Source organism: Euprymna scolopes, chromosome 41, assembly GCF_053919585.1.
Source record: "Euprymna scolopes isolate OS-2025 chromosome 41, ASM5391958v1, whole genome shotgun sequence".
NCBI lineage: Eukaryota > Metazoa > Mollusca > Cephalopoda > Sepiida > Sepiolidae > Euprymna > Euprymna scolopes.
The window spans coordinates 61918313-61939512 of record NC_136522.1 but is presented as its reverse complement, the minus strand read 5'-3'; the positions used below and the strand labels follow the sequence as shown (position 1 = coordinate 61939512).

Below are 21200 nucleotides of genomic sequence, written 5' to 3'. Positions count from 1 at the left end.
GAGAGTGGGGAGGAGGTCGAGAAAACGGGAAGGGGAGGAGAGTACACTTTTTTTTTCCCCGGGCAATGCCGGTTAGCCCTGCTAGTAATATATATATAATAGGAACCGAATGACAAATAGGACCCCAAACTCTGCTCTTAATTATCTTATTACTGATTTTTCTCAAGCGTGTCTGAAAGTGACACTATGTTCAACGAGCGAGATCGGAGATACACCTCTGTACAACTCATGCTCTCTACCTTATATGAAGTTATTATGGCAAAGAGAACAATTAAATTGTGGCTTGCAAAAACTGGTAGGTTGCTGAAATAAAGAATATAGAAGGCGGCACACAAGAGAGAGATAAAAAAGATATTTGTATTCCTTGAGTGTCAAGACATTCTTGAATAAAGAAAAATAAGCCAAAGGTGACGGTAAATGCAATAACTTCTGTAGAGATAAGAAAATTATCCAATTGTGATTATTAAATGTAGTTGCTCCAGTGAAAAAAATTTTTTTTTGAATGGCAGCATAAATCCAGTCAAAGAGGCTTTCCAGATAAGGAATTGATCCAGTCAGGATCAGCAGTGTGCTCTGGTCTTTTTGTGTCAAGATGGAAAGCTATTGCTGAAGAATTCAAAGCGAGTTGAGCTTGAAACTACATCAAAGACTATGACCGTGGCCGGAAACTTTGCCTCCAAGTGGTGAACTATTTCAGATTTGCATTTTGAGGGTGCTGATAATGGTCCTGTTGTCATAACTTAAATCGGTAGAGAGCATGAGTTGTACAGAGGCGCATCTCCGATCTCACTTGTTGAACATTGTGTCACGTTCAGACATGATAGAAGGCTTCTATCACTCTTGGAATTTGTACACAACTGGCCAATTGGTAGATGGTCTGCAACAAAAAAGGAAAACCAGTTTTCATAAAACAGAAATGGAATCATGTCGTCTTTCCTATGTTTATCGTTCCATCCTGTACCAATATAATTCATTTACTATAGATATCCGTTTTAAATGTAAATATATCCTGGACAGTAGCAATCAAGGAAGTATAAACTTTGTGGGTCTTTCGTTAGTAGTTTTTGACTTTTAGCTAAACATATAACTGCCCTTTACATATGAGATGTCAGCTCATATATATCTATCCATTGTCATCTATTCACATCTACCTACCTATCTGCATACATTCATTTATACATGTTTATATGTTTGTTTTATATATATACTAGCAAGGGTACCTGGCATTGCCCGGGTGTGTTGAGTAATGTAGTCCCCTCCCCCTCCAAAAAAAAAAAAAGAGAATTAAAACAGTAGGCAGTTTGGGTGGAGAGAAGTGTTTTCTTCTTTTTCTTTTTTTTTTTTAAAAAAAAAAGGAGTGGTAGTAGGCAGGCAGGTTCGAACCTGTAACGTGAAGGAGGAAAAAAAGGTAAAACAAAAAAAAAAAAACATGACGTCTTTGCCGATGTGTTCATGGCAAAACCAGAAGTCACGAACGTTGAAATTAAAGCTAATCAATTGAAAGGAGACGATGATTTGCAAGAATGTCGGCAGAAAAACCGCCCCCCTCCTTGTAGAAAACTAGCGAGTTGAGGGTGAAGGAATTAATGTTTTTGGCCAATTTTTCAATATTTATCGTCTGAGATGTTGAGCTTCAAAACGATACTGACCTTATGAGGATCCGTTGCGAGTGTTGAAAGTTTTTCGCAGACATACAAACATACACACACATTTTGCCGTTTATATATAGATGTATATATGTCTGTTTTATAGTGTTCCAGTGTAAAATATTTTTGACTCCTGATGGGGGTATGAGACGAATGGATTCGCCAATCATTTTTATAACCAACGGCTGTGCTAAACAACCAATGAAAACGTTTCAAAATTATTATAAAAATTGTCGAATTTTGGATTCAATCAGTTCTCCGTTAACTACGCCACGGACTGTATTTAATTCTTGGCCGTCATTTTGGTTACTGATCTGAACTATGCCGCCATCTTTGTTCAACACAATATCTCAGAACTTAACAGGTTAACTACGCCACGGACCACATTCGATTCTTGGCTGCCATCTTGGTTACTGATCTGAACTTTGTTCAACACAATGTCTCAAAACTTAACATTTATCTATCAATAAATGCTTTCTTTGATGTCTTAATCGATAACCATTTCCTGTCTAATGGTTTACTTAACCCTCATTGAACTTGCCCCGCCGAGACTAATCTTTATTATCTTTGTTTGGACTTGTTTGTTGCACTATCAATTAATACTTACATCATTTCCTCTAAAAATCAAAGAATCCATAGTTGTACATGAATATCACAACTTGGAGAAAAAAAAACGCAAAAAAACAACACAGATTTCAGTTTAAAACTGTTGTAATTCATTGAAGCGTCTGCCATATTGGTTGTATTCTGCAGCGAAGAATAATGGCAATTTTGTCTCCCTCCATCCGGACTTTTCTTATCTTTCTGATTTCAAAAGGTAATTTTCTTTTTTTGTTTTTTTTATTCATTCATTTTATTAGATTTTCACCACAAACAAGACACAGTGCCACTTTGATGCAGGGGGCTACTATAGTGGACATAAGTTGCAGGGATACTATATAGGGAGTTTTGCAGCAAGATGTCTGTTCATATTACACTTGAACTTCTGCATGTCAGTACAGTCGGGGAAGCAGAAACCCGAGAGGGAATTAATTCCAAAGTCTAGCAGTTCTGGGGAAGAAACTATTATAGTAGAAGGCTTTCTTACATCTGGGGATCTTTACTGTATAGGGGTGGGATTGTGTTGTTTGTTAGGGATATTTACGTTAAGGGGGTACGAGGGCTTGTAGTTTGTCGGTTTAGTTTGCTTCTTTTTTCTTTTTTTTAATTTGTTTTAACATTTGTTCACTCCAAGCAAAACAAGAACATGTTTCAATGACAGTAAAAGAGGCATTTATAGACATTTGACACATTGAGAGGTATGTAGAGATTCGGGACTGCTTCCATTGTTGTCCCTAGATAATTTTGTGGAAATGATTTAAATTTCATCAAAATAAAATATATTTGAAGTTTTGGTGCACGTTTGGAAGAGGAACCCCCCCCCCCTCTGAAATTTTTCTGTTTTTTTTTTTGTTTTTTTTTTCAGCAGATTATTATCGAATGGTCCATAATCTACCAAATTATCAAAAAAATACAAAAAAATTCAGTATTTAACATTTTTTAAGGGGTGTACCCGTATCTAATACACCGTTCTAGTAAATTGATATCCTCAGATTAGAAGCATCGAATTTTTTTCGGCCAAATTTTGCGAATTTAGCCTGTTCTAGCCTTTTTCTGAAGACCAAACTGCTTTATAAAAGGTTAAATTCGCAAAATTTGGCCGAAAAAAAGCCAATGTTTTCAAAATAGGGGATTGATTTACTAGAACATTGTTTTAGAAACGGCTACATCTCTTGAAAAATGTAAAATATTGAATTCTTTTGCATTTTTTGCATAATCTGGTTGATTAGTGACGATTCGATAATTATTTGAAAAAAAAAATGAAAAAAAAATATGTAAACAGAAAAATTAAAAATGGGGTACCATTTCCATACATGCGCTAAAATGTTAATAAACATTGTCTCGCCATACGTGTCATAAGGTTGGCCAACTAAATATTCTTGACCACTTCCATTGTCTTCCCCAGAAGATATGTTACATCTGATTGGTTGGTTGTTTTTGTTTTATAGCATATCAACCCTTTTCAGGTTATTTAATGCCGAATCCAAAGATTCGGTAGAAAAATTTTTTAATAGAATATATTTGTTGTTTTCAAGTCGGTTTCTATTTAACCCATACTTGGGAACCTAACAGGTACTATCACTCCGCGTCAGAGTGGACCTGGGAGCAATGGCAATTAAAGGGTGGCTCCACACTCCCCAAAGCCCGCAAGGTGGGGCCTCACCACTGGATATAGTTTAAGGTCATATTCAGGACCTGTTACATCTGAATCGACTATAGGTTCTAATATAGATTCTCTAAGTTTTCTTTTTTATTACTCTTATTTACCTCATGATCATGATAATCGGTGAGGAATTAAAAGTAGTACCAGATGTTAAGTACCGTGGAAGTAAACTGACTACCAATGACCGTGCAGACAAGGAGATACGCTGCCACATCCAGAGTGCGTGTGCTTTGTTTGGAAAACTTAAAAAACGATTATGGTCAAGGAACGACATTAGACTAAAAACAAAATGCAAAGTTTATAAAGCAGTGCTATTACCAGTTTCCCCATGCAGTATATTTGCTTTTTAAGTTTTCTAAAGTGGAAGACTTATATCAAATCTGTTACCAAGGTCGCTATAAAGTCGATGGAAAAATGGTTGGATCATTTTACCATTTCAGAAATCCCAATGCAATCCTCTACCAGTATAAAACCAAATACATCTTAAGATGGAGTATTGTTGCTGCATGTGGGGAGGAGCTGCTCGAAACACCAATGTCGTGCAGAGAACTTTTTCAGGGCAGGTGCTCAGGTGAAAAAAATGGTAAAAATATAGTAATGAACACAGGCCTATAATAAATTCTTCTGAAAAGGGCACTTTTAAAACAAGTGTAAAAGGGACAGGTGCCCTAGCACCCCCCCTCCCTCTGCACGTCCCTGCAAAGCATCCTTTCCTGCTTTGACGGGGGTTCAAAATCGGCTTTGAAATCTAGTAAATGTTGTTCTTTTCATCTCTTTAAAACCTCTTTCTCACAGAAGAGTTGTTGTGAGTCTATCTCTGTTCTATGATTATTTTCATGACAAGTGCTCGGCTGAGCTTCAATCTGTGGTCCCCTCCTCCTGCAAAATATTCACAACAAACACTCGTTTATCTACAACAACTGTCAACAATTTCTCCCATTCTCTATCTGTACCTGAGTCTAAAAGCAAATGCCCTGATTGGACTTGTTTGTTGCATCCATTAATACTTAAACCATCTCCTCTAAAAGTATTTCACAACTTGAATAAAATTAAAAGGAAAAAAAAAAACACAAATTTCAATTAATAAATGTTACAATTCATTGAAGCGTCCGCCATATTGGTTGTATTCGGTAGTGAAGAGCAATGGTGATTTTTGTCTTCCTCCCTCCGGGTTTTTCTCATCTCTTTTCTGATTTCAAAAAATATTTTTTTTTTTGTTTTGTTTAGTTTGCTTCTTTTTATTTTCTTTACTCTTGTTAACGCCAACCAAAAAAAGAACATGTTTCAATGAAGGTAGAAAAGCCATTTAGAGACATTTGACACATTAAGGGGTACGTATGTAGAGATTCGGGATCGCTTCCATTGTCGTCCCTGAATAATTTTTTTTTTTTTTTTTTTTTTTTTTTACAAGGTGATCACCACTTATCAAGGCCCGGAAGCCACTCAGGGATAAGGGTTATTGCATGTACAGTACGTTAGTGTGGGGGTTTAATAAAAATGTCTACTTAAGGGAGCGGTTCATCAGAAATTTGTTTACGTTGGACTTGAAGACATCCAGGTTTTTGTTTTGGGGAGGTAGTTTGCTATTTATTTATTTATTTTTTTATTATTTTTTAAACTCTTGTTCACTCCAAATAAGGCATATTGCTACTTCAACGTAAAGAGCTATCTGGGTCTAGTATGTCTACAGGGGACTATATTATTTCCTTGTTTGGAGAGATTGGGGATCCTGGCAAAAATGGAGAAAGTTTTTTGCGTTTATATTGGGGATGAGGAAGCAAGAATTTATTTAACGGAAAAGTTGGGGGGTTTTTTTTCTTGTGTTTTGTTTCATTTTTTTTTTTTTTAGTTTTGCTTATTTCTACCTCCGGAGTTTTATACACATAGATTAAAAAAAAGTTGTCAAAAAACAAATACATAACAGATAAATGTTATCAAAGACAAGATAAGTTACTCTTCTATCAAACTGGATATTTTTTTTTAGTGTTTTTATTTAATGTAACATGTTTATTCAGCTCGAAAAACCGATGTGTTTAAGAAATACAAATGGCGGTATGCTCGCTGTTGAACACGGTAAGTTTGCGAAAACGAGTTTAAACTAAAAAAATATACAAAATACTGTTAGAAACTCACTCAATATATGTTACCATGACATAGGCGGACATATAATCGGTGGGTTTCTAACACTATTTTGTATAATTTGTTTGTTTGAACTCATTTTCCCCAAATTACCGTGTTCAACAGCGAGCATACCGCCATTTTTCTTTTTAAAATATATTGATAAACATTGTATGATTTTCGAACCGATTCCACGTTTTAAAGTGAGTAAAAACACTAAAAAAAATATATCCAGTTTGGTAGAAGAGTAACTTATCTTGCCTTTGGTAACATTTATTTGTTATATATTTGTTTCTGGACAACTTTTTCGAATCTATGTGTATAGTAACATTAACCAGCATAGCGTGTGTTATTTATTCTGTGTGTCACGCTTACACCCGAGTGACTACTGTTTAATTGTTATGGACTTCCATTTCTTGTAATAAATAATTTAACCAAGAATTCTTCATAAGTTTTGGTTTCGGTTTCGATTATAGCTGACTAGCTTAGCTTACCAGTGTTGCCTGGGTGTTTGAAGGTGTGTGTTGAGCAAAAAAAAAAAAAAAAAAAAAAAGTGGTAGTAGGAAGGCAGGCTCGAACCTGTATCGCAAAGTAGGAAAAGAATGTGAAAAAAAAACATGACGTCTTTGCCATTGCGTCCAACGCAAAACCAGAAATGGCGAACGTCGAATTTAAGGCTAGTAAATTGAAAAGAGCGGGTGACTTTCGAAAATGTTAAAGGTGAAGGAATTAATGCTTTAAGGCAATTTTTCGATATTTGTCGTCCGAAAGTTTGCGGTTTAAAATGATACCGGTTTCGTCACGTCCCGACGCGTCTGTCGAAAGTACTTGGCAGACATACAAGCAGACACGCACATAGAGATTTTTGCCCTTCATATAATAGGCTAGCAGGGGTACCTTGCATTGCCCGGGTGTGTTGCCGTGGTGCAGTAAGGATGGGAATAAAAAGCAGCCTGATGGGGTGGGGGTTGGGGGGGAGAGAAACAACAGGGTGGAGAGAGGTGTTAAAAAAAAACGCGGTAGTAGGTTGGAACCCATAACGCAAACGAGGAAAAGAAGGTGAGGGTAAAAAAAAAAAAAAAAGGAAGTGGTTGTAGACAGGCAGGCTCGAACCCGTGATGTGAAGGCGGGAAAGAAGGTGTAAAAATAAAAAAAGTGTAACGCGTTAACCGATGTCGCCATCATGCAAGCAGTTGTGTGCGTCGAATTTAAGAATAGTCAATCAAACGTACGATGATTTAAATGCTTTATATTTATTTGCTTCCCCACGAAAGCAAATTAGACATAAGGTTTTAACTGTGGGAGAAAACCAGACCCCCCCCCCAAAAAAAAAACAGGGGGCACTCTGGCAGTATCCCAAAAAAAAAAAAATAGTATTTGTTTCAGTATGAAACCCCTACATTGACCAAGGACCAATTAATGTAAGTGAAGTGCAGCAACCCTAACCCTAACCCTAACCCGCAGCAACTGCTCAGCCCGAAGGCCAAGCTTCCGACTTTCGCTTTTTCAAATAGTTTCGCTTCATACAAAAAAGGCCAAACAAACACCCGAGACGACACCATGGTGGGAATTTTGTTTAACTCAATCAAAAAAAAAGATAGAGACGATGTCCGTTTGCGAATCTGAGATATTACAATCTGGGAAGTATGCGAAAATTTATTGCGGAATCTAACCGACGCAAGAATCCTCCCCTCCCCCCAAAAAAAAGCCTTTCACGGACATACACAAATATGCATTCTGCCTTTTATATATTGGACTAGCAGGGGGTACCCGGCGTTGCCCGGGTGTGTAGAGGTGGTGTAGTAAGGAACCCTAAGAGTAGGTAGCCCAGGTGAAGAGAGTTGTAGTAAAAAAAGAAAAAGTGGTAGAAGGCAGGTAGGCTTGAACCCGGAATGTGAAGGAGGAAAAGAAGATGAAAAAAAGACCTAACGTCTTAGCTGATGCATCCAGAGTGCAACCGGAAGACGCAAGCATTTAGTTAAGGGAAGTCAATCGAAAGGAAACAATGACCTGTGAAAAAAAAGCGACCCCTCTTTATGAAAAGTAGCCAAGTTGAGGGTGAAAGAATTAACGTTTTCTGCCAATTTTTCAATATTTGTGATGCCGATTTTGGCAGACATGCACACACACATTTTTGCTTTTTGCATAATAGATAATAGATTAGACTTAAATGCCCTTCACACACACACACACACACACACACACACACACACATATATATCGCTTTTATTATAGAGAAGAAAGATAATGTTCTCTCTTTTCTCTTTTTTGTTAAAAGAGGATGCAGACTTCATTTTTCTTTGCACCTGGGTAATTGGAGATAGTCACTGAATAGACTTCAGCGGAATCTGTAACTTTCCCAACTCCACTGAACGAATTCTTCACATTTTGGCATCCATGTGCAGAATGCCCCCCCCCCCCCACTACGCCTCACCCTAAACGAGAATCTCGCGTCTGATTTTGTCACGGCAGTGCAGGTACACATTCACCTTTATGTTGGGTTTGTTTTCTTTCCTCCCAATTCACTTTAATATCCCTTAGTTGATGTGTAGGTGTCTCTCTGCTTATCTTTGTTAGAAAAAGGGTGGATGCTTGAGAGAGGGGTGAGCAAGAGAGAGTGGGGATACAAAAATGTTCTGCAGTGCTACTCCCTGGCCCTTCCTTTGGTTTTTGTGCAGAAATCGACTTTTGGTTGATAGCTCTTTCACTTCATATTAAAAGAATACAAGTTTGTGTGTTCAACAACAATCAGTTTTGTATCAACCTGTGAGCTTTTCTTTCTTACTAGCGGGGGGGTACTCGGCGATGCCCGGGTGTTTGGAGGTGTGTGTGGTGTTAAATAAAAAAGAACCCGGGGGGGGGGATCGAACCCGAAGCCCTGAGGCGAAGTTTGAAAATAAAATCGGCCAGCCAGAATGAGTTTGTGAAAGATGTTTGAATTTATTTAAGAATCAAATTGACAGGTGCACGGCCGGAAGTCGTCGAGCATTATAATGACGACAACGACGTAGGTTTGTTTGTTATAAGCGAAGTAAAAAAAGAAAACAACGTTAACACTTAAGCGGGGAAAAAAAACACAAAAAAAACTAACGTAAGGCAAACGAACGATGAAAACAGAAAACGAACACGTGAAAAATGGCTTAAATAACACTGGTTCAATATTTAAATTTAAAAAATCAAAAAAAAAAAAGACATCTCACACGACGATTCGAACCCAAAACGTTTAGATAATGAACCAACGCGCTAATGGACTGACCTAACACGACGTACATGAAATTTGTTCAGTTTTTCAACTATTTAAACTAAATCAGGTCATGACGTCATCTGGCGCATGCATAGAACCGGTCAAGAGGGCCGTTTTTGTTGACTCCCCCCCTGTCGAAAATTGTTGATTTCGGGGTGAAAAAATGAACGTTTTTGGCCAATTTTTCGATATTTTTGGAGCGAAGGATAGAGCTTTAATATGATACCGAGTTTGTGAATTTTTGTTGTGTCTGTCAAAAGTTTTTAGCAGGCACACAAACATACACACATATATACATACATACATTTTCGCTTTTATATATATAGATAGACTAGCTTGGGTGTCCGGCGTTGCCCGGTTGTTTGGAGTAGTGTCTTGAGCAAAAAAAAAAAAAAAGTGGCAGTAGGCGGGCAGGCAGGCTAGAACCTGTGATGCGAAAGCGAAAAAAAAAGTGAAAGAAAATCTGACGTCTTACTGAAACGCCATGATGTGACCGGATGTTCGAAATGCTAAAATTAGGCAATGTCAATCCAACCGATACAATGACTTGCAACAATGGCTCACAAAAAAATCGACCCCTCCTTGTTGAAAACTGCGCAATTGAGGGTGGAGGAATTAATGTTTTTAGTCAATTTTTCGATATTTGTCGTCCGAGACATCGAGCTTCAAAATGATACTGATCTTGTTAAAATCCGTCGGCTATGTCGAAAGTTTTAAGCAGACATACAACCATACATACATTTAAAGACCAAGCTGTAACGAAATACAAATAGCAGCCATAAAGGGAACAGCATCTATTCTTAAAAGAGCCCTCGGATATAAATTTAAATCATAACAGAATCAAGTGTTAGCTCCAGGAGGGAGCCCCTTGATCTCTTAATACTTACTGAAGTAAAATAAATAAAAAAGTTAAACAGACAGATGAGATTTATGCTATAGACTAACAGGGGGTACCCGGCGTTGGCCGGGTATTTGGAGGTGTCAAAGAAAAAAAAAAGTTTTGGTCGGAAGGTAGGATGATTGAATCCCGAAGCCTTGACACGAAGATGGAAACGAAAGGGAAAAAAGCCAGCCACCTAACCATCTCGGCCACGAGGGGAGAGGAATGATAAGCGTGTTAAATTAAGGGTTATAAAGTGAAATATACAGGTGCGAGGAAGTGGCGTGATGTTTGACCTAGTTTTGCGCTGCAAGCCAGTTACTGTTTCCCTCACTTTTTTCTTTTCGAAGACACGGCGAGCTGGTAAAAGTCAACCAGATTAAATGCACATGCGACCTCCGCTCTTAAGTCGTAGTTATTACGATTTAGACGTGATGTAAAAAGTTTTAAGAATGAGGGAGCTGAGCGAGCAGGCCCCGGAAAATAGCCTTTTGCAGACATACACAAAAAGTGAACATACATATATACATACATAGATACATACATAGATACATACACACATTTTCGCTTTTATATATATAGATGGCACTCCAGTAATCTATTTTTTTCATAAATAATGTTCTGTCTCCAGACCGGGCTCTTTTTTAACAAGGGACACACGCTTTAAGAGCACCGGTGCCTCGTGCCTCGTTCTCATTCATCTCTGTGCAAGTTTTTTCATATATAGTTTTCTTTCTTATTTCTTTCCTTCCTGATCTTTCTTTAATGAAAAACTTAGCCGTTTAGGTATTCCAAATAAAAAAAAAAGAAAAGGAAAAAAATGTCATATCGCTATCCTTCGAGAACTCCGTGTTCCCACGCGATCTCGCCCCAGTGTCGTTTTGCGATTCTGTCCTTCCTCCTTTTTAACCGTGGAATTTGAATCAATACGCACAGACTTTACTCGACTCCATGAACTGGGATTTCCCCGTTTAAGCCATGAGGTACGTTTAGAACATCCTATTATTCCTTTACCTGGCTATTCCTTCTATGAAGAACTCGAAACCCTGTTTCTGTTTATTTAACCTAGTGTGTGACTTCTATATTTAATTTGTAGAAATTCTAATTTATTATTTCCTTCTTCGTTCGCACAGAACTTACATCTTTTCTCAGACTTCTATTATTTTTATTTCATGGGCGCTTGGGTAGTTTATGCGCCGCACTAGAATAACAACCTTTGTAAAAAAGAGACATAACTGTTCCATACTTTCACCCAACGATTTGATAAAAAGAAAAAGACATTTTCTAACCGCTCCATACTTTCACCTAACCATTTAATAAAAAAAGAAAAAAGAAAAGACATTTTCTAACCACTCCATACTTTCGCCTAACGATTTAATAATAATAATAAAAAAGGAAAGGACATTTTTTAGCCGCTCCAGACTTTCACCTAACAATTTAATGGAGAAAAGACACTTTTCTAACTGTTACGGACTTTCACCTAACAGTTGATTGAAAAAGATAAGATATCCAAGAATCTGTTAATTTGGAAGCCTGTCCAAAACATAATTATTTTCATGTATTATTTCCTTTGTTTAATTAGGATTTTCTCCTTTTAACTATTTGTTTTGTTTTTGTTTCAGATTTTTTTACCTAATTAATAAAGCGTTTTCAACATAATAGTTGTTTTCGTTATGTTAATTTGAGTTTATCTGTCTGCCCAGCGCACGCTTTCTAAAGTTTGACTGCTAGACGGTATTGTAGGTACCTGAAAGCAAGATTCTGAGGAATAACTGCCGCGAGTTCCAGAACAAATAATTTTATCAAGAATTTTTCATAAGTTTTGGTTTTGGTTCCGATTATAGCTGAAGGAATTCAAATTATATATATATATATATATATATATATATATATATATATATATATATATATGTTTTTGTATCATAAGTTTTGGTTTCAATTTCGATTCAAGCTGATGCACCCAAGTCAAATGGATATATTTTTTTTATTTCTAAAATCGCAACTTTATAATATATAAAAATCGATAGAACATTAACTCTATAATAATATATACTAAATCTACGAGAATTAAAATATCATATTTAAGCGTAGTTTATGACCGGCTACGCCGAGTGTTCGTGCTTGCATAGATAAATGCTTTTGCAGTTTTAACAAAAGAGCTACAATAATATCAGAGTGTCTCCATTTACACTGAACATCTACAGAATGCAACATCAATATATTACATACGAATGAGTCCCTCTGTGGAATTTCCACGGGTCCCACTAATATCTACTATTATATAAAAAGAACTTCGTTCCCTATGAACTCCTAAATGGCTTTTATTTTTATAGTTTTACTCTTGTTCACCTCCAGCAAGGCATCATGCCACTTGAACGCAAGGAACTACTTTTTGGAACCACTCACTTATTTCGTCCTGGCAATTCTGAAATGTTTAGCAGACGTTTAAAAAAAAAAAAAAAATTGAAGCTGAGTCTGATGCGCACATTACATTTTTTTTTTTTTTTTTTTACAATACACTGGATTCAGCAACAACGTTTCAGATCATAGCAAACTTCTTTGAAAAGCTTATGTGTTAAATTTTTAGAGGGAGATTCAATGATTGAGTCAAATTTTGATCCATGTTAACACCCTCATCCAACCTAACATCACAAGTGCATTTGAGAAGTTTTATTACTGAACAAACATTCTCAACACACTTTTTGCTAGTAATGAATGATGCCGCGATCTTAAAAGTCCAAAACGCATTTTCTCACATCTCTGTCGCCACTCTGAAATCGATGAATCCGTCTAACTGTGCTGACATCTAATGAGAACGATAAATAATATTTTCATTAAAAAATCCCAAATTATTAAATTTGCTTGATTAGCAATCCTATTTCAGCTTCCTTTTGTGTGCCTTTGTGAACAACTTCCTCTCCATTGCCTTTCTACTAAGTTCACTTCCTATAAACTGTGTCTTGCTGATAAACTTATTGCCCCCCACTTTTTTTATTTTAAAATTCTAAAACTTACTGTTTTTTTTTAAATTTTTTACTATTTTTTTATAATTTTTTTTGTTATAGTTTTTAACTGTTTTTTAAATAATTTTTTTGCTATATTTTTTACTATTTTTTTATAATTTTTTTTGTTATAGTTTTTAACTATTTTTTAAATAATTTTTTTGCAATAGTTTTTACTATTTTTTTATAATTTTTTTTTGTTATAGTTTTTAACTGTTTTTTAAATAATGTTTTTGCTATAGTTTTTACTATTTTTTTATAATTTTTTTTGTTATAGTTTTTACTATTTTTTATAATTTTTTTTGTTATAGTTTTTAACTGTTTTTTATAATTTTTTTTGCTTTAGTTTTTACTATTTTTTTATAATTTTTTTGTTATAGTTTTTTACTATTTTTTATAATTTTTTTTTGCTATAGTTGTTACTATTTTTTATAATTTTTTTTGTTATAGTTTTTAACTGTTTTTTAAATAATGTTTTTGCTATAGTTTTTACTATTTTTTTATAATTTTTTTTGTTATAGTTTTAACTATTTTTTAAATAATTTTTTTGCTATAGGTTTTACTATTTTTTTATAATTTTTTTTGTTATAGTTTTTAACTGTTTTTTAAATAATTCTTTTTGTTATAGTTTTTACTATTTTTTATAATTTTTTTTGTTATAGTTTTTAACTGTTTTTTAAATAATGTTTTTGCTATAGTTTTTACTATTTTTTATAATTTTTTTTGTTATAGTTTTTACTATTTTTTATAATTTTTTTTTGTTATAGTTTTTAACTGTTTTTGATAATTTTTTTTGCTATAGTTTTTACAATTTTTTTATAATTTTTGTTTGTTACAGTTTTTTACTATTTTTTATAATGTTTTTGCTATAGTTTTTACTATTTTTTAATAATTTTTTTTGTTATAGTTTTTACTATTTTTTATAATTTTTTTTGTTATAGTTTTTAACTGTTTTTTATAATTTTTTTTTTGCTATAGTTTTTACTATTTTTTTATAATTTTTTTTGTTATAGTTTTTTACTATTTTTTATAATTCTTTTTTGCTATAGTTTTTACTATTTTTTATAATTTTTTTGTTATAGTTTTTAAATGTTTTTTAAATAATGTTTTTGCTATAGTTTTTACTATTTTTTTATAATTTTTTTTGTTATAGTATTTTTCTATTTTTTATAATTTTTTTGCTATAGTTTTTACTATTTTTTTATAATTTTTCTTGTTATAGTTTTTACTATTTTTTATAATTTTTTTTTGTTATAGTTTTTAACTGTTTTTTATAATTTTTTTTGCTTTAGTTTTTACTATTTTTTTATAATTTTTTTTTTGTTATAGTTTTTTACTATGTTTTATAATTCTTTTTTGCTATAGTTTTTACTATTTTTTTATAATTTTTTTGTTATAGTTTTTAACTGTTTTTTAAATAATGTTTTTGCTATAGTTTTTACTATTTTTTTATAATTTCTTTGTTATAGTTTTTTACTATTTTTTATAATTTTTTTTTGCTATAGTTTTTACTATTTTTTATAATTTTTTTTGTTATAGTTTTTAACTGTTTTTTAAATAATGTTTTTGCTATAGTTTTTACTATTTTTTTATAATTTTTTTGTTATAGTTTTAACTATTTTTTAAATAATTTTTTTGCTATAGTTTTTACTATTTTTTTATAATTTTTTTTGTTATAGTTTTTAACTGTTTTTTAAATAATTCTTTTTGTTATAGTTTTTACTATTTTTTATAATTTTTTTTGTTATAGTTTTTAACTGTTTTTTAAATAATGTTTTTGCTATAGTTTTTACTATTTTTTTATAATTTTTTTTGTTATAGTTTTTACTATTTTTTATAATTTTTTTTTGTTATAGTTTTTAACTGTTTTTGATAATTTTTTTTGCTATAGTTTTTACAATTTTTTTATAATTTTTGTTTGTTACAGTTTTTTACTATTTTTTATAATTTTTTTGCTATAGTTTTTACTATTTTTTTATAATTTTTTTTGTTATAGTTTTTACTATTTTTTATAATTTTTTTTGTTATAGTTTTTAACTGTTTTTTATAATTTTTTTTTGCTATAGTTTTTACTATTTTTTTATAATTTTTTTTGTTATAGTTTTTTACTATTTTTTATAATTTTTTTTTGCTATAGTTTTTACTATTTTTTATAATTTTTTTGTTATAGTTTTTAAATGTTTTTTAAATAATGTTTTTGCTATAGTTTTTACTATTTTTTTATAATTTTTTTTGTTATAGTTTTTACTATTTTTTATAATTTTTTTTTGTTATAGTGTTTAACTGTTTTTGATAATTTTTTTGCTATAGTTTTTACTATTTTTTTATAATTTTTTTTTGTTATAGTATTTTTCTATTTTTTATAATTTTTTTGCTATAGTTTTTACTATTTTTTTATAATTTTTCTTGTTATAGTTTTTACTATTTTTTATAATTTTTTTTTGTTATAGTTTTTAACTGTTTTTTATAATTTTTTTTGCTATAGTTTTTACTATTTTTTTATAATTTTTTTTTGTTATAGTTTTTTACTATGTTTTATAATTCTTTTTTGCTATAGTTTTTACTATTTTTTTATAATTTTTTTGTTATAGTTTTTAACTGTTTTTTAAATAATGTTTTTGCTATAGTTTTTACTATTTTTTTATAATTTTTTTTGTTATAGTTTTTAACTATTTTTTAAATAATTTTTTTGCAATAGTTTTTACTATTTTTTTTATAATTTTTTAGTTATAGTTTTTAACTATTTTTTAAATAATTTTTCTTGTTATAGTTTTTACTATTTTTTATAATTTTTTTTGTTATAATTTTTAACTGTTTTTTAAATAATTTTTTTGCTATAGTTTTTACTATTTTTTTATAATTTTTTTGTTATAGTTTTTACTATTTTTTATAATTTTTTTTTGTTATAGTTTTTAACTGTTTTTGATAATTTTTTTTTGCTATAGTTTTTACTATTTTTTTATAAATTTTTTTTGTTATAGTTTTTTACTATTTTTATAATTTTTTTTTGTTATAGTTTTTAACTGTTTTTTAAATAATGTTTTTGCTATAGTTTTTACTATTTTTTTATAATTTTTTTTGTTATAGTTTTTAACTATTTTTTAAATAATTTTTTTGCTATAGTTTTTACTATTTTTATAATTTTTTTTTTGTTATAGTTTTTAACTATTTTTTAAATAATTTTTTTGCTATAGTTTTTACTATTTTTTTATAATTTTTTTTGTTATAGTTTTGAACTATTTTTTTTTTTTAATTCCCGACACTTTGGTGTGGGGTGGAGGAGGGCGTCGATAGTATCACATCCGAATTGATATTTTGAATTACTATTTTTTACTATTTACAGATTCGTTTGCGACAAAGCTTGATATGAGAATCCAAAATAAATGCATCTATATTTTTGAAATCTGGAAGACTTTTGATGAGGCTGAAACCATCTGCCGACATGAACACGCGGGATTAATGATCATCGAGAACCAGGAAGAATTCAACACGATTGCTGAGATTCCATTCACTTATGAGTTCTGGATCGGTCTGAATAAGACAGCAGACGGAAGTGAGTAACGCTCTGCGATGAAACAGAAATAGTTTACTTGGCGACAGATTCCAATCGTGAAATCATAAAATAGATACGGGCTTATTTGTATCTGTATCCATTTGGACTTTTATTTTCTTACAAGCATTTCAGTCCGGCGTTGCCCGGGTGTTTGGAGGTGTATGTTGAGCAAAAAAAAAAAAAAGGTCAATTTTTTAAACTTTAAACCCTATTATGACCCCTTAATACTTATTGTTTTGAGCTCAAATCAAGTTATTATGTTAGATCCATGTCAAAGGAACCTATATCTAAAATTTCAAGTGTTTAGACCCAAAATTGACCGAGGAATTTGGTAGAGTTCTCAAAGGTCAAATCGTTGAACTTCGACCCCTTAACAGCCAAATTTCTGGCCGAAAACTGATTATAAAGATTTTCCCAAATCTCAGTAACCTGTGTATCAAATTTCGAGTCCGTAGACTGAAAATTGAGAGAGTTATTGCGTGGGAGAATGTACACAGACACACACACACATACACACACAGACACCTTCACTTTTATATATACTAGCATTTCAGCCCGGCGTTTCCCGGGTGTTTGGATGTGTATGTTGAGCAAAAAAAAAAAAAAAAGTGGTAGTAGGAAGGCAGGCTCGAACCCGTACCGCAAAGGAGGAAAAGAACGGAGTAAAACCTAACGTTTATGCTGTTATGACCACCGCCAAACCGGAAGCGACATTTTTTAAAATTAAGGCTAGACAATCTAAAGGAGAGGATAACTTTAAAAAATATCGGCCAAAAAAGTGACCCCTCCCCTGTAGAAAAGTGCCTAGTTGAAGGGAAAGATATTAATGTTCTTAGCCAATTTTTCGATATTTGTTGTATGAAAGGTTGAACTTTAAAACGATACTGATCTTGGTAAAATCCGTCGCCTCTATTGAAAGTTTGAGGCAGACATGAAAACAGACATACATACATACATTTATATATTGGTAACTAAAAATTTTTGATCCAAACTGATGAAATAACTTGCCCTATCTCTGAATACACTTTATGTAAAATTTAAAATATTTAGACCAGAAATTGTCTAAGTAATTTGGAAGAGACTGCAGAGGTCAATTTTTTTTAAACTTTGACCCCTATTATAACCCCTTAATATTTTATGTTTTGGGCTCAAATCAAGTTATTATGTTAGATCCATGTCCAAGGAACCTATATCTAAAATTTCAAGTGTGTAGACCGAAAATTGCCGGAGGAGTTTGGTAGAGTTCTCAAAGGTCAAATCGTTGAACTTTGACCCCTTAAGCGCCAAATTTCTGGCCCAAAATCGATCACATCTATTTTTCCAAATCTCAGTACCCTATATATCAAATTTCGAGTCTGTAGACTAAAAATTGACAGAGTTATTGCATAGGGAAATGTACACAGACACACACACACAGACACGTTCACTTTTATATATATATAGATAATAGACTGATGAAAACTGGTAACAATGCTGAAATAATCGGAGAGCACATACAGCACCTGAAAGTCTCAAACGGTCCTCCATCTGCTACTGGCCAGGCTCATTGTTGCTTAACTTTGGTGATCTGACGGGAACTGGTATATCAAACGTGCTTATGCTGTAGATACTCTACCAATATGGGCATGAAAAATAAAGAGAACAAAGTTTCTTTGTGTAATAAATATACTAGCTGGACACCCGGCGTTGCCCGGTTGTACAATACACGTAAACATGATATTTTAATCTTTGCACTTCAAAGCGACAGGTCATAAGTTGGTGAAAATGGAGATAGCAAAAGGCAAAGACATGGGGTGACTAACTCTCGCGCGTGTGCGTCTAATGTAAACATAAGTGAGGAGGAGTGGAGACGATAGGCAAAGCGAGAGGAATCGCTACGTATGTGCACGTGTCACGTGATCATGACATTGGATGATGGGAAGTACAAATCATTAAGCAGAACAAGAATATGATATAGCTGGACGAAAAATCGAAAGAATGGCGAAATACCAACGAAAGACCAGTGACATTATATGAGCTTCAGAAACGAGGATTTGGCGCAAACAACGTGCGCATAACAAATGTAATGGGGAAAGCCGATTGAAAACACTTACGCAACATATATAAACAAACTATTAGAAAATTCAAAGAAAAGGATACATTTTGGAGAGAAATCAGTGAGTTATCCATCTAAAACGTTTCAATGCATGCATCTCTCTCATACATCTTATGATCCCTCTCAAACAGAGCAGACGAACTTTTTCTTTGATATGAGTATGGACTGCTACATGTTGGTTATATATTTTTTCTCGGAAAAATTTGGATCACATAAGACTATTTCACGTAGTTATAAATATATTTTTTTTCTTTTCTTGAATTGAATTTTATTCATTTTTATATAGATAAAATTTCGTTAATTTTTCATTGGTATTTGTCCTCGTTATTCCTAGGCGATTTTGTTGTCCAGCATACTTCATTTTATTGTTGTCTTCGAGACGAGTTTCCCTTTCCCATACCAATGCGTTGCTAAGGAACCTGGGTAATTTCGTTTCTTTTTTTATATCTTGTTACGTCACCCATCTTTACCGTTCCCAGTAGGTCTGGGTTATGGCATAACAATATATATATATATACACCACCATTTTTGGCAATTTTATAAATCTGAACTCTCAGAATTTAATAAATGAAAGCTCGTTGGAAAGCTAATGACCTGAATTGTGTACTAATGACCTGAATTGTGTAGTGGGCTAGATGACATTTGCCCTAAAGGTCGCACATTAAAGGGATCATCCATCATTCAGAGCCTATTTTTGGCACTTTTTTTACAGCTGTAAAATGTTTCAATCATAGGCAATTGTTTTCTTAGTTTTGCATATGAATTACAAAATATCTGATATCTCCCGAAAACCTCTGGCCTTGATGAAGGGGAGACTAAAACTTTCTGCTATGGTTTCAAAGTATCTGAAATAATTGCAAGGGGAGACTTGATTCTAAACATTTCTCATATGTTATATCTCCCCTCTTTGATTTTCATACATAAAGTAAATTTCAAAGTGTATAAGGATTATTTGATACCGGTGTTATTCATAATCGCACCCTATTTACAAAAGAGGAGAGATATAGCATATGAGAAATATTTGGAATCAAGTCTCCCTTGCTGTTATTTCAGATCATTTGAAACCATGATAGCACCAAAACCTCTGGCCATCAAGGGCGGAGTTTTTTTGGATATATATATATATATATATATATATATATTACTAAACTAGATATTTTAAAATGAAATAAAAAGTTTTCTATTTTGCAGAATGGTATTGGACGAATGGGCGTGAATTTCTCAACAATTCTTGGTGGAACCAAACCCAACCCGGCTCTTATGACCATGCCATTTTCCAAAACGGATACCTGATCCAGAAATCACGGACGGTTCCGAGCGTGTTTATATGTGAAGATGTCGGTAAGTTGGGTTTGTAATTTCCGACAAGGTGAGTTTTTTTTTTTTACCTCAGCACCAAGTTCAACAGAATCTGGGACATGATTGAAATGGCTTGCCGTGTGTTGACTGCAGTATTTTGCTGGTCCTGTATAGTTCTAGGAGGTTCACTTTCCCAAGGTTTGCCTTTTGAACCTTTGAGAAAGAGGTTAGTTTATTACATTGCCCAGGACTCTCTTACCGAGTAATGTCAAGGGGCTGGCCAAGCATCTATCATATTTTTGCAGGCTAGAGTATTCTCTCTCTAAGACACTGGCCCTTCAATCTCACTTTCTGATTCCTGGTGTCTATGACTTGACAATCACTAGGATCTGATCCTGAGTTAATGGCATCAGTTATGATGTTGACAGGTCTCGAACCCCAGCAGTCACAAAGTCTTTCTTTATATATATATATATATATATATATATATATATATATATATATATATATATATATATAATCTTGATATTGTAAATTTATCCAAATTTTCAAAAACCTTTATAAACCTATAAGAAAGTTATACAAAATTGCAATTATTCGACAAGGAGTACAAATACCCCCCTGCCTCCTTCCCCTAATGTAAACAGAAAACAGTAAAATCTTTTAAAAATGTTAAATGGTATTCTAGTCGGTAAATGTTGGCGCGTTTCTTACGGAAAAACGGTTAATTAAACTGTAGAAGCACTTGTTAAGCCACACAAGTTCTATAATTGAATCCCCCCCCCCAAAAAAAAGAATGAAAAACATAAAAATGTTTGGTTCTTATGTTTTTGTAAACCGCTCGTGAAAACTTTGTTTTGGATCAATTAAAAATGTATTAAAAACTACGTAAGACAAAAAAAAAAGAAAAAGAAATCCCCCCCAAAAAGTGCCATAATGTATTTTTAAAAAAAATTTTGTTTTAGAAAACTTTTTCTTCTAATCTTAAATTGTCCGCCAATAATAAAAAAAAAAAAGATGTCTTTTTCTTTTCTTCTTGTTTTGTTTCTTTTCCATATGATTTTAAATTGTCCGCTTCGTGGAAGATTCATACGCCATGT

At 32.7% G+C, this 21200-nt stretch overlaps 1 protein-coding gene across 1 annotated transcript in view; it reads left to right on the top strand.

Moving 5' to 3' along the window:
* The first annotated feature begins 2129 nt into the window (after positions 1-2129).
* The window catches only part of LOC145266720 (uncharacterized), a 28020-nt gene continuing 8949 nt past the window's right edge, over positions 2130-21200 (top strand). Inside the window, exons 1-3 of the mRNA XM_080122642.1 lie at positions 2130-2463; positions 16497-16706; positions 19993-20142. Of these exons, the coding sequence (XP_079978768.1) occupies positions 2409-2463; positions 16497-16706; positions 19993-20142 (415 nt within the window). The 5' untranslated portion in view covers positions 2130-2408. The remainder of the gene's footprint in view (positions 2464-16496; positions 16707-19992; positions 20143-21200) is intronic.